At 34.8% G+C, this 15,754-nt stretch overlaps 1 protein-coding gene across 1 annotated transcript in view; it reads left to right on the plus strand.

Annotated features, from left to right (window-relative positions):
• LOC111087300 (barH-like 2 homeobox protein) overlaps positions 1-653 on the plus strand; it is a 7,459-nt gene extending 6,806 nt beyond the window's left edge. Inside the window, exon 4 of the mRNA XM_022393501.1 lies at positions 392-653. Within this exon, the coding sequence (XP_022249209.1) occupies positions 392-653 (262 nt within the window). The remainder of the gene's footprint in view (positions 1-391) is intronic.
• Positions 654-15,754: the final 15,101 nt, after the last annotated feature.

A 15,754-nucleotide genomic window follows, 5' to 3' on the forward strand; every position in this document is an offset into this window, starting at 1 on the left:
ACATATATGAACGATGGATGTTATACCCACAGGTACCAAGTTGTGTAAACCATGATATCATCGTAACACACCACACGGCTGTGGACGTTTTCTAAATCATGATAATATTGGTTCAAAGGTGAAGAACAGAAGTAACTTTCGAAGCATATTAAATCATGTTGTGTCATAAATAAAACACAAAATAATATATTCCTTAGAAATGTGACTTCATTTAGAATAAGGACGTAATTCGCAGGTCAAACTGTTTATTTTAACACTTCCAGAAAATCTTGTCTTTAACGAATTTCTAAAGTCAGTTATTACTATTAATAATTGTTGATACTGTAGTAACTTGTTTCACGATATATTTTGTAAAAGTAGACTCGTTGATTTAACTTTCATTTTTCTACAGAACAAAGTGGAAAAAGCAAATGACCACAAGGATGAAGATCGCTCAGCGTCAGGGGATTTGGCCCCCACATTATCTCACCACAAGTCATGCCTTTAGCCCCTTTCTGAGTACCCCCTACATAACTCCAGGTTTCGGTTCTATCCACTCTTCGCCTGCCGGGACACGTGGCTCGGAAGATCCGACATCTGCGCTCAGCCTTGCGTATGGAAACAGCGGGTGCACGAGTAACTCACTGACCGAGCAAGTAGAAGGAAAGAACTAACCTGTCTGGGGGTCATTCGACAGCTTGTGGGGTATTGTAAAGTCTCATTATTCTTGATATTCCTAAAAAAAAAAGAAAGAAAATCTTAAGAGTGTTTTTAACCCAAAGTAGTTGGCTGTGCTATTTATTACCGAGGGAATAAAAAAAACTATCCAATCATCGTGTGTTTGTGTGTAGAAAAACCGTGTATATATATTTGTGTGATCTAAAAATTTGTTCCACAGACCCAGGTTTGCGAACAATAAATCGTTAATTTGGAAATCCTTGAAAAGCTCGTCGTGCCTGGTGAGTTGATATACGTTTCGAGCAAAGACAACAAGATTCGTTTCACAAGCTTCGAAACTAATTGGTCTTATCTTTAATTTTTTTCCTTGGATTAGTATTTGGAGTTTTACGAGTGTTGCTTTTTAGGAAATTTCATGTTTGTACAATGTTAATGTTACAATGTTTTTCTATTGTTTAAGAAGTACTTGCGACAAAGAAATTGTGTAAATAAAGTTGAGAAGTGTGTATTTACACACCCACACTCATGTGTGTATATATATTTACCTGAAATCAGCTCTTTAAATCCAGAATTGTATCACATTTCCTCCTGACTTCTTGCTTCATTATCTCACGAGGAAAGTTGTACGACTTTCCTTGGAAAGCATCAAACGGGTGCCAAGTCATCCTGGAAAGTACAGCGAGGTTAAGGAACTAAGACAATGTCGTGTTTTTTAAACGTTATTGTCCCCCGGTGGGAAAGCGGTAAGTTTATGCATTTAGAACGCTAAGATACGAGGCTCAATTCCTCTCGGTAGACACAACAGATAGCCCAATTCGGCTGAGCTCTAAAACAAATAAACACGTTTAAACGTTACATTATGTTATTAAACATTAAAAAAGTGTGTTCTAAAACAAACAAACAAACTTAAACGTTACATTATGTTATCAAACATTAAAAAGTGTAATTATTTTATCATACCAACTGCTTGTAGGCTACTTTTTGTTGATCGTAAACTATAGACTTGAATACTTAACTTTTGTTTCAACTATTAACTCAGAAGTACATCAGTATACCTCCAGTAAGATAGAAATGTCTCACAAAAGTAATTATTCTATCTCTATAGTATGAACTGGCCGAAAGCATATCATGTAGCATTAAAACAAATCGCATCAATGTTGTTCGGTTGTCAAGGCCGTTTACATGCGTGTATGGCTTCGCAGCAGAACTTTGCGGCTGACAATTTTTGCAGCACAGTGAAAACGAGCTGATTCACTTAAGCCTAATTTATAAACAACGTAGGAAATCTCGCCATTATTCTATTAAAATGTTATACTGATATGTATACGTATCAGATACGTACTTTATACGTTTAGTAGTACGCTTGTATGATGATCGGTTGTTATATTCTGAAAATTAAACATTTTCTAAATCTTATTAAGTTATTATTAATTCTCAAAATAAGATCAAAATATTCAATAAAGTGTTAAAATTTAAGATTTACATGAAGGCCCGTGGGGGCGTTATAATGTGACGGTCAATCCCACTATTCGTTGGTAAAAGAGTAGCCCAAGAGTTGGCGGTGGGTGGTGATGACTAGCTGCCTTCCCTCTAGTCTTACACTGCTAAATTAGGGACGGCTAGCGCAGATAGCCCTCGTGTAGCTTTGCGCGAAATCCCAAAAACAAACAATCATCCGTGGGGGCATTATAACGTGAAGATCAAACCAACTGTTCGTTGATAAAGAGTAGCCCTCGAACAGTTTTGCGCGAAGTTCAGCAAACAAACAATTTTTTACCCCCATCCTGCCACTTTTAGAAACCACATTTCATTAAGTTCAGTATTTTTTTTAATCGAGTTTTTTTCGTTTTCCAAGAGCTGGAATTTTCTGTCCTTCCTTTCTATCACTGTAGCAGCTTCAGGAAGGAGTTAAAAAAGTGTAGTTCACAAAATTAATGTTTATGTCAATGTATGGTGAATGACATCTGTTGGATTAAAAGCTTTAACAGAAAAGTTTCCTTGCGTCATTTTCCCACGCTTTGTTTTTTTTTCTTTGATTTATGACGCCACCTTGAAAGTGCAACTCTCGATAGTGTGATAAATGACTCAAGACCTACCATTTTCTTTTAAAGAAATAGCACCAAAAATATTTAACTGTTTGTCAGAAGCTAAATATGGATTACTTGTTTCATCCCTGCGCCCTAACGACCGGCACTCTTCCCGCTATCGCCTCGATCTTTTGGGATAACTGTTCAGCTATTATGATTTGTTCTTCTTCTGTACTTTATTTTTTATTCTTTAGAACCAAAAGGTTGAGAATAAAAAAACGAGTTCAAAGAAAAAAAAATGACTAGACTTTACATAATGGAATGGCGGGAATATCTTCGTGCATATGTTTACAGATTTGAAAGATTATCGATTTCTTCACTCCTAGCTTACTCACAGCTGGCGTTTTAAATAGTTCCAAAAAGCAACTCGAACTTTCGTTGCATATGCAAAACCCAACAAAAATGCTGAGAAAACGGCTTATCGATTTACGAGTTTATTTACTTTTTCCACGTGTTCGAGTCCTTTGAATTATTCTTTACATTCTCTCCAGTCCAAAAAAAAAACTTTTTCAATAGCATGTCCTGAATTGTTATTATTCGAAAATCCTAGCCATGTGTATGCGGTAATTCTTTCTACATATGTATGTATATAATAATTCAATTTTATTTTAAAAATGTAGAGTTTTCTTTAATAGACTTTCTTTAGAAGTTGGCTAAAGTCCACTGCAGAATTTTCAAAGAGAAACAAAAAGTCACTGATTTTAGTTCCCGTGTCGATGTTTTAAATCACATTTTGTTTCACCACTTTCTGTGTTCTGTGATGCCACTTCTGGTCGTTTGGGAAATCTATTTAATATTAAACTTGTATGTTTTGTGTCTTTTATTTGTTTTCGGGAGGAGGGGGGGACCGATACATTTGGGTGACAACAACAAGACAAAGGGTACCCTAAACATTTGTTCTCCTGGATCTTCGTATATGACTATCTGCGTAAGCTGATCCTACAGTGAGTAAAAGTGGCTCTGGTATAAAAATTATATAAATTAATGACATTTTCAAATAAAAAATTATTTTCGTCTAATCGAACGTGGTGTCATTTGTTTTCTTTTTCGATTCTAAACTATTATATGGAAATCCGAATTTTACTATCGCGGACCTCATTTAGAATGCTTTATGTATAATGTCCTAGCTATGTAGATATGACCACAATGTCCTAACGTGTCACGGTTTATATCTATACTAGTTCCTTATGACCAAACTGTTCAAAATATCGAGATCTAAGAGTTGTTTGTTTTCTAATAAATTTCACAGTAAATATCATCTGTATCAATATGAAGTAGAATATATACTGAATGTTTCTCATGACTCGGTTACTTGTCTATATAAGAGGCACATTAAACTCAAACCGTCATATTAAAGTTGAAGTCTTAATTATCTATGATGCACATTAAACTCAAACCTTCATATTAAAGCTCAAGTCTTAATTATCTATGATGCACATTAAACTCAAACCTTCATATTAAAGCCCAAGTCTTAATTATCTATGATGCACATTAAACTCAAACCATCATATTAAAGTTGAAGTCTTAATTATCTATGATGCACATTAAACTCAAACCGTCATATTAAAGCCCAAGTCTTAATTATCTATGGATGCACATTAAACTCAAACCTTCATATTAAAGTTGAAGTCTTAATTATTTATGATGCACATTAAACTCAAACCTTCATATTAAAGTTCAAGTCTTAATTATCTATGATGCACATTAAACTCAAAGCTTCATATTAAAGCCCAAGTCTTAATTATCTATGATGCACATTAAACTCAAAGCTTCATATTAAAGCTCAAGTCTTAATTATCTATGATGCACATTAAACTCAAAGCTTCATATTAAAGCCCAAGTCTTAATTATCTATGATGCACATTAAACTCAAACCTTCATATTAAAGCCCAAGTCTTAATTATCTATGATGCACATTAAACTCAAAGCTTCATATTAAAGCCCAAGTCTTAATTATCTATTCAGATAATTAGCTTCAGATCCATGTTAATTGATCCCTAGACTTCAAATGAGTCTATATATTTAATCGTTTTAACCTCCCCAAGCTTTAGTTTTGAGTTTAGATGTTTCACTAAGTTCTATCGTGTCTAGCATCTAAATATTCTATCATAGCAAGAAGATATCCAATCTTCAGATCTGGTCATTCACGTTAAACTCTTAAATTTTAGTTCTGAGTTGAAACATTAAATCACCTAAAGCTCCCTAAGCTTGAGTTCTGAACCTACATATTCCAGAAAAGTGAACTCCTCACAGTTTTCATATTAAATCACCTAAAGCTCCCTAAGCTTGAGTAAAGTATTCCAGTAAAGTGAACTCCTCACAGTCCGGGTCTGTTTCCCGATTTTCCATGTAGACAGGCTATACAAGTTTCGTTTCTTTCCTCCAAGACTGTATATCTGAGACAAGTTAGTTCCTTAAAGTCTGTACTGATATCTTGCCAGCTCTCTTCTTTATAATAACGCAAAAAAACACTAAAAGTATATTGCACTATCCAAGTGCTACGTTCTTTCATTATTCCACGAAACCACGGATGACCTGAGGTATAAACGTGACAAAGTAAGACCAGCCAACGTGATAGTGTTTGCTTTAAAGATACTATAACAACAGTAATGGTTATTGAAGAAGAAACCACAGAAGAATAAATGCAGTGTTTGAAGATGGTGATGACGAAAATTGGGAACTGTGGGACGATACACCCTCCGAAGTATGCTGACACGTTTAATAACGAATTAACAAATTGAACTTCGCCAGCTCACCACATTCTGTAAAATAAAATCGAAACTTAATGAAGTTTTATGACAAATGAAAATGAAAAATGTAGAAAATTCGTTTGCACTTCGACAGCTCAACCGATTTCCACTTTAACCAAATCCATTTCAATTTGAAATTTGGTATGAAACTTTACTATTTATGTCTGTTTCTTAAACGATGAAATATCCTGAGACGTCCTTATAATATTTTTATAAAACGTTTTAGTTAATCTATACGCATGTCAACTATTCATGTTAATCTCTACACATGGTAACTCTTGACGTTAATCTTTACACATGGTAATTTATAATGTTAATCTTTACACATGGCAACTCCTGACGTTAAACTCTACACATGGTAACTCCTGGTGTTAATCTCTACACATGGTAATTCTCTGACGTTAATCTCTCCATGTGACAACTCCTGACGTTAAACTTTACACATGGTAACTCCTGGTGTTAATCTCTACACGTGGTAATTCTCTGACGTTAATCTCTACATATGACAACTCCTGACGTTAAACTTTACACATGGTAACTCCTGGTGTTAATCTCTACACATGGTAATTCTCTGACGTTAATCTCTACATGTGACAACTCCTGACGTTAAACTTTACACACTGTAACTCCTGGTGTTAATCTCTACACATGGTAATTCCCCGACGTTAATCTCTACACACGGTAACTCCTGGGGTTAATCTCTACACATGGTAATTCCTGACGTTAATCTCTACACATGGTAATTCCTGACGTTAAACTTTACACGTGGTAACTTCACATCCAATCGAAATGTATCAATAGTAACGTCAAGCTTGTGATTCTTACAAAAGACTATTAATATAAAAAAAAAAATTCCTTCAGTTTATCTGCAGGGAATGAACAGTTCTGATGACCATTATTACGTATTATTAACGTATATCGCAGTGTCCAGTAGAGCAAACTTCAAGTAGACCACACATGTGACAAACCCTCTACTATACGTGAATACAGGCTTTGAATACCAGAGATACTCATTGAAGGTCCAACTGTTGGGATTGTTATGGTTCCACTTTATTTATTTCTCTTTAAAATAAACATTGATTTTGAGGTGTCGCTGGAAGCTTTTGATTCTTCGTCAACTTAAAATCCTTGTTTATTATCTTTTAATGGTACTTACTAGGAACTATACCCCCTCCCCACACACTCATATACATATGCTAGGTAACTAGAGACACCTTTGATGGGCAGAGCAATAGTCTAATGCGAGATATTATACACTATACCTCATAAAAAGACGGAAAAAAACTTCATTGTAAAAACATTATTATACACACTGTTACACAAGAAACGTGGATGGGTATATTATCAACATTATTATACACACTGTTACACAAAAAACGTGGATAGGTATCTTATCAACATTATTATACACACTGTTACACAAAAAACGTGGATAGGTATCTTATCAACATTATTATACACACTGTTACACAAGAAACGTGGATAGGTATAATATCAACATTATTGTCAAGCCGTAACACACATATTTTCAAACTGTATAACTTATTACATACTCTACCTATAAAAAAGATGGGTATGCTTTTTAACCCAGTGGTTGCTCATTGTCCGACTGAATAAATAGATAAGTTAATCTTAGAGTGAAAGTCATTTGAAATATCACTATATCTCACAGTCAGTCTTTCATTTCACATTTTTATGAAGCAATACACAGAACCTACACACGTGAAAACACTTAAGATATACCCCAGCAACCATCTTCTTTTCTTTCTGATCGGAGGGTCAAAAGGCTCTCTTTCGTAACAATAGTCTTCATTTTCGGCTTCCAAAGAGTACATTGAAGAATCCCTTCTTCAGAATGTGTGTTTGTATTCATGAACTACTGAGGCTACCTGCCACCGTCCTTAATTTTGAACTACTGACCAGAGGGAAGGCAGCCAGAAAGCAGCACCCTACAACCCACCATCCACACTAATGGATTGACTGCCACTCTTATAATTCATCCACTGCTTAAAGTGCGGGAAATATTTTATGGTATCGCACGGATTCAAATCCGGCTTGCCAGATCCAAAATCCAGCGCTCTACCAGAGGGCCACTTCCTTTTGTATCCTTTGGCCTTACATCATTCAATGTGTGAATATTTCCCTCAGAGAATGATATATATCAACCCTCCCACTTATAAATCTACCTTAAAATGTAGTAACTTACCACATCAAAATGTCATCGAATTTCTTAACCCTTAACTACCCGCCTTATTTTTATCCCATTTGCTACCGATGGGGTCCAGATATTGCACAATATGGAGTAATTTTATGTTTCATCCTGCTACAACACTAGATGTAAATAATTGACCAAAACCCATTTATTGAGTAGCTTAACGTTTCTTCCTGTTACAACACTAGGTGTAAATAATTGACCAAACCCAGTTATTGAGTAACTTAACGTTTCTTCCTGTTACAACACTAGGTGTAAAGAATTGACCAAAGCCCATTTTTTTTGAGAAATGTATATGGAACCCCCACAGTAATTAGTTATCCACATTTACAGTATTCAACGCTGCACTATCCTTAAAATACAGGCAGGGGCCGAACGTCTCTTGAGAATTCAAGCAATTAGCGTTCCTGTCTTCTGATTGGAGGGGAAAATGCTCTGCTGTACCACACTACGATCCATCCTGCTACTGGAAATTGAATTACAAAAGGGAGCTCCATCTCCTTCAAAATCCTAATCTAACCACTGGAGACCGGAGATATACATTTCAAATCGCCCCCAAGCGGTTCAGTGGTATGTTTGAGGGCTTATATGACTAAAAGTCGGGTGTTAATACTCATGGTGACTACACCACAAGCAGCCCATTTGTGCCAAACAACAAACAAGCATTTCAAATCTTATTTACCTCTGGTGTCTCTTTTTTACACCATAATACTAGAAAAGTTCCAATAATGGAAGTTGTTGTTTTTTAACAAAAAATCTCGAAAATAATAATTTGAATTGACAAGTATAAATTTTTTTTGTTTGCAGTGAACAAAGAGTTTTATATATATATATAAAATCATAGATGTTTAACTTCACAACAACACGTATAGTAAGAAGTTCCGTAGAAGATAGGCTTAGCTAATCTTCTTAGAAAAAACTTTACAGAGCACAGGGATGACCAGGAAAAAAAAAAGGTTAAAACATGCTGGACAAGTTGTAAAAACACTAGTGTTAAAATCCATTTGTCTATAACTCTTGTTGCCTCTATCATTTCTGAAATAAAAAACTAATGCATGGACTCCAAAATAATTGAAGTTTTCATTAATTTCATAAATGTCTTTAAACAAATAGAATTAGTTATACTTAGACCTTGTTAATAAAGTTTATAGTTAATTATGCAACTCGTGGTAATAATCCACACTAGTTACCTATCATATTCTCCGTTGTGTGACGGGTTCGGATCCCCGTCACACCAAACATGCTCACCCTTTCAGCCGTGGGGGCGTTATAATGTTACGGTCAATCCCACTATTCCTTGGTAAAAGAGTAGCCGAAGAGTTGGCGGTGGGTGGTGATGACTAGCTGCCTTCCCTCTAGTCTTACACTGCTAAATTAGGGACGGCTAGCGCAGATAGCCCTCGTGTAGCTTTGCGCGAAATTCAAAACAAACAAACCGTTGTGTGACAGGGTTATGTTTTAACTTCTGTTTATATATACCTCACTTTCAAACAATCTATTTAATTTTTCTGTGTTTTATTTCAGTTTAATTATGAAATTGTGTTTTTCTTTACTAAACTCTTTATTACAATCTTTTCCCGAAATAGAAATAAAAATGAAATTCATAATATTTAGAAACTCAATATCAATAAATCATTTCATGTTGACTGTAACACTTAATAACTTCACGTCTGTTATGCCAGAAAGAAAAGGAAAATATGAATGGTACAAATGAAATTTATTCAAATCAGTCAGTTAGTCTCCCGGTAAGTTCACGGACTTGCAACGCTAAAATTCGGCTGACACAGCAGTTAGCTCAATGTGGCTTTGCTCTAAAAGAAAAATAATCAGCCAATTAAACAATTAAATATACGAGCAGAAGTTTCAGTACATTTGTATAACAAAAAAGAATAATCTTAAAAATACAAACATGAAAAATGCTTAATCAAAGTGTGTTTACTATACCTGTTTCGCATTGTTTTTAGTGAAGTTTCTTAATATAGTGTATTACGCATCATGGAGTTAGCGCCATCTACTAACTATCTTAATAATAAAATCTTCTTTTTTTTTATATGACAAAACAACAAGTTAAATTACGTAATTTTGACCAAATATCTTGAGCCTCAGCAAGAGCTAAATATAGTGTAATTACGTCTTGGTTTATAACTTTGTTTTCACTCTTGTATAACCCTGTTTTAACTCTTGTCCTTTGAGGATATGAACCATCTGGAAAATATTTACAGGCTACTGATGTTCATCTTTGATTTATTTTCATTCATATCACAATCATTGGAATATGACTGATGCTCAACTATTTCATTAAAGTTCATCCGGAAATATATTTGTACTAATCTTGGTCGAATATTGCATTGTACCTTTGTTCTGAGATTAAAAGTCCTTTCGTTTTGCATCAAATATGTCTGATAATATACTTCAGTAATACTGTGCATATTACAAAAAATCAGAAAATATTTACGTTTAGGAGGAGATAAGTTGAATAAAATTAGTGGGGGGATGATCCCCTTGAAATATTTACAGGTACACTCTAGGTATATCAGGATCACATCCATGAATAATGTAGAATTTGATTAAATGAAACTATTACATATCTGTAGTTTATATTTGAAATACAGAAAGTGGATGATTAAATAAAAAAAGACTTTTACCCTGTTTGAAAATGCGAGATTTTATACCATAAATAATCTTTTTTTATTTATAAAATTTGGTAAATTTATGTTGAATCATTAGGAATTCACTACTCAATGCGGATCATTTCAGCATGTTGATTTAATCAAACCTTCCAGTGCATGAAAATGTAGTAAAATCAAACGTAGGTCATCCATTGTGGCTTACACTAAACCACACATGATAATTTCACACGAAAACATTACACAGATGTCCGGTAACCAAAATACACACAATTTTATCTTGAAATTAGTTCATGGGAACCAATAGAAGTAAGCTCTGATAACAAGTGTCTAGCTCATGAAAGTCACAAGAAATGGGCCAATGACAAACAAACTTTGATGTTACGTGACCAGTTCATGAAAGTCACAAGAAACGAGCCAATGACATGTAAGCCTTGATGTCAAGTGACCAGTTCATGAAAGTCACAAGGACTGGGCCAATGACAAACAAGCTTTGATGTTACGTGACCAGCTCATGAAAGTCACAAGGACTGGGCCAATTACAAACAAGCTTTGATGTTCCGTGACCAGTTCATGAAAGTCACAAGAAACGGGCCAATAGAAAGTAAGCCTTGATGTCAAGTGACCAGTTCATGAAAGTCACAAGGACTGGGCCAATGACATGTAAGCCTTGATGTCAAGTGACCAGTTCATGAAAGTCACAAGGACTGGGCCAATGACATGTAAGCCTTTATGTAAAGTGTTTGATACATATGTCATCTAATACCTCAATTGAACATGTATGAGAGAAAAATATAAAGGTAAGTAAGCTTCTAATGCCTCTTATCACAGCCTCCCCCCCCCCGATGGCTCAGCAGTAAGTTTGCGGGTTTATAACTCTAGAAAGCGGGTTTCGATACCCGTAGTGGGCAGAGCACAGAAAACCCATTGCTTTCTGCTTAACTTTAAACAAACAAACGTATCGTAATAAATAGCGGAGCGCCATCTATCGACGAAGATATATACATTAAATTTGTAGTTGATAATTGGGGCGTTTCGATACGATGCAGAGATGTTCACTGGTTATAACAATTTAACTAAACTTTTTAAAACGTATTGTTGGATAAGATGCAGAGTAACACGAGTTAGAATAAGTGACAAAGTAAACGTCATTGGCAATAATTGCATGATTAAATAACATCTCGCTTGTGTATTATTAATGGTGACACATAGTTTTTATTCTTTGTTATTACTGGTGACACGTAGTTCTTATTCTTTGTTATTACTGGTGACACATAGTTCTTCATATTCTTTGTTATTACTGGTGACACATAGTTCTTCATATTCTTTGTTATTACTGGTGACACGTAGTTCTTATTCTTTGTTATTACTGGTGACACATAGTTCTTCATATTCTTTGTTATTACTGGTGACACGTAGTTCTTATTCTTTGTTTTTACTGGTGCCACATAGTTTTTATTCTTTGTTATTTCTGGTGACACATAGTTCTTCATATTCTTTGTCATTACTGGTGACACATAGTTCTTCATATTCTTTGTTATTACTGGTGACACGTAGTTCTTATTCTTTGTTATTACTGGTGACACATAGTTCTTATTCTTTGTTATTACTGGTGACACATAGTTCTTATTCTCTGTTATTACTAGTGACACATAGTTCTTATTCTTTGTTATTACTGGTGACACATAGTTCTTCATATTCTTTGTTATTACTGGTGACACATGGTTCTTATTCTTTGTTATTACTGGTGACACATAGTTCTTCATATTCTTTGGAGTGAGTTGGTTTGTAAGCATTCTCGATGTTTCTAGAATGAAACTCGTATCTCTTTCTTTAATTTCCTCAATGCTTGAATAAAAGTACAATCACGCATCAGGATATCTTCCGATATGATAGCTACTGCTGATACACTCGGACTTTGTATCAGCTTTTCTGTCTGCATATCATTTGTCTTTGAGTATTTTGTGTGTTGTGTCCTGGAAACTAACAAGGCTACATTTTCCAGGAACTTTCACGATTGTAAATCCTGTTTCGTAATGTTCTAAGAGTCGTATTTTTACACGTGGACAGTATACATTGCATCCAGACCCGACTATTTTTCCACTATTTTTAGTAACTCTTCAGCAGCATACTGGCACTCACTGCTTTTGTCAAAAGACTCAGAAAATTTGCTGTATATTTCTGAAATAGATGTAGCACGAGTCATTTCCTTTTTTAAAAAAATTAATAAAGCATGCTTTTTAGTAACGATCTGCAGCAGGTATAAAATCAATTATATTTTTAGCTCGTGCTTTGACAATTTCGCCCAACTTGTCGCCTCGATTTTTGAAACACAATGAATATTTTTGTCGACGTTTGAAGAGATTTTTATCCACCACAGTTAATTCACAGCAGAAACAACATTGCGTTTTAACTCAAAATGGTGAGCATGTTCGGGGACGGGATTCGAACTTGCGACCCTCAGATTGCGAGTAGAATGCCTTAACCACTTGGCCATGCCAGGTCTCTGTGACGTAGGAGATGGAAAAAGTGTTCATGAAACAGGAAACTAAATTGATATATGTAAAACCGAGTTGATATATTTATTTGAATAAGTTCTGTGAAATAATGTATTCGAGGTGATGATTAAACAATTTTATTTTTCTCTTTGATAGAATAATACAAGTTCGCGTAAAACAAGATAGTTGTTGGCGTAATCATTTTGTGAACTCGAATTAAAATGTAATTTAGGCCTCGTCGTGATTAATATTTTTGTGTGCAGGGTCATCTCTTTGTTACAAACTGGTAACGTAGGCCTGTATGTATGTTCAGAGGTGTCAGTTTAATTTTAGAAGTGTGGGGTCATAGAACGATTGCTGTATGTCTTATGACTTCACACTCTTACTGTTGAAATACGGAGGACAATCCCCCTGCCCCCCGAGTCAAATCCACCTACATATTTATGAACTCAACGAGGGAAGATGAAATAGCTTTTCATACTTTTTTTTGTTTGATTGTTTTTTTTTTCAAAAATTTAAATTTGAAATTTGAGTCAATTTGAGTTTTTGATTATATTGTAGATCGAGGAAATCAAATGTAAAAACAGCATTTGCCGAATTTTTTATGAAAAATCTAATAACTCAAAATATTACTATTATTACCATGACGTTAAAACTCTGGCTATGGTTAATAAACAACAGGGTTTATGTTTAATATATGTCAATAAAAGGCTGAGGACAAACTCCAAGGGATTACAGTCGGTTATCCGTCATAAGTTTGTTTATTTTGAATTTCGCTCAAAGATGTATTATAACGCCCCGTGGCGGGATTCGAACACCCTAACCGCCATGTTCTAAAATTAAGAGATAAATTCAACTTTTTCTGTAGCGAAAATTAGACTGTTTAAACAGCAACACGAATTTTTTGTGTTCATCAACGCATATAAAGAGAATATAGGATGTAAATACCTTTCAGATCAAGGTGCAGTCATTGCCAAAACACGCATGTTAGCAGGTGTCTGTTTCCCACCAAAACGTAAAACTGGCAGCAGCAAAAATTAAAGTCCAGTTTATATACTTAATTATTCTTACAACATAATTTCCGTTTAAATCTTATTGTTCATAATTCGTTTTAAATTGTGGCAAATGCTTTTATTCCGATTTTGTTTTTCATTTGAAAACATTAATAGCTATTTGTTTGGTAAATCACATTGAACACCATTCCTTTAATTTTTAAAAAAAAATTAGATTCATCGTTCGAAACGTCTGAAATATAAACTAGCGAGCACTCTTCGAAATAAGTTTATTTATTATTGTAACTATTGGTACTTAGGAACAAGGGAAGCACATACCCACCCACACCTTGAAAACTGAAAGTGTCCAGAGACCACTAGTATAACATTAAGTCCAGAATTCTAGGCTCACTAATCGTCTGGTTAATTTTAATCATCATTCATGATACTGACCATCTCTAATATGTACAAACTTATACAAACAGGAAAGCATGACTCATTTGGTAATTAGAGCATACACGGTGGACAATGGATGACTGGACATGTGGGAGATGATCACGGTGGACAGTGGATCACTGGACATGTGGGAGATGATCACGTGGACAGTGGATCACTGGACATGTGGGAGATGATCACGATGGACAGTGGATCACTGGACATGTGGGAGATGATCACGGTGGACAGTGGATCACTGGACATGTGGGAGATGATCATCAATAATTAGCAGCTTGCAATAATGGAACAGTATAAGCACGATCAAGACGTCATGTGGTTTCTCTCCATATCTTATACTCAGTCATCAGTACAGAAAGAGGGTGAAAAATAATTCATCAGATCATCTCCTACATGTCCAGTGATCCATTGTCCACGCTGATTATCTCCAATATGTCCAGTGATCCATTGTTTACCATGATCACCTCCCACATGTCCAGTGATCCATTGTTCACCGTGATCATCTAGCACATGTCCAGTGATCCACTGTCCATCATGATCATCTCCCACATATTCAGTGATCCACTGTCCATCATATAATTTCCGTTCTAGATGTTATTTCCACGTTGTAGGATTTATTGATCTTTGTTTATTTTATAAGTAGGAAAAAAATTAAATTTAAACGGAAAGTAGAGATCGTTGTTTATTCGTAGAATTGCTATAAGAAGTATCCCAAACAAAATAAATGCTGCAATAAAAAGTAAACAAACAAGTAAAGTGATACTATTGGGATCAATTTTAAAATAATTTTCAATCCTTATTCTACGAATAACCAACGATCCCTACTTTCTATTAAAATGTTATTTTTTTTCCTATTTCTATATGTCCATGGAATAGACAAAACATCTATAAAATTTCAGTATAGCCATATCTCTGCTAACTATAAATTTTACAATAATTAAAACCACAATCACAAATTTATAAAACTTAATCCCACTTTGGTCTATAGATAAGTGTGTAAAACTGCATAAGTAGGGATAAATTTTATAAATTTATTATTGTGGTTTTATTACTTTTTTTTGTAGCAGGATCCCTACCCCATTTTAAAGTTCATAATTTTTAATACCCTTGTTTGTTTACTGTTTATGTTATACCTGTATAAAGTATATACTTTAACTTTAGAAACTGTCGCGTGTCTATCCATCGATATGTAGTGCCATCCATTGGTTTGAGAAGATATTTAAGTACGCGCATGATATGTTTACTATTTATCTTATACCTGTGTATATGTTGATTTTATCAGAGTATCAAAAGCGGATACCCACGGACTCGTCAAGTAAGCTGGAGAAATCTTGTAACGATAGTTCGAGCTGTCTAGGCGTTAGCCCCGCTGACGTGATCAGGTAGGTAGGTAGTAGATGAAAAAGTTGCTGTTTTAGAAATTTTTGATTTGTTATACCGGAAATGTTAGCGGCCTTTTTAGGGTATTACCAGTATAT

This window comes from Limulus polyphemus, unplaced genomic scaffold (assembly GCF_000517525.1).
Source record: "Limulus polyphemus unplaced genomic scaffold, Limulus_polyphemus-2.1.2 Scaffold1989, whole genome shotgun sequence".
NCBI classification, from domain to species: Eukaryota; Metazoa; Arthropoda; class Merostomata; order Xiphosura; family Limulidae; genus Limulus; species Limulus polyphemus.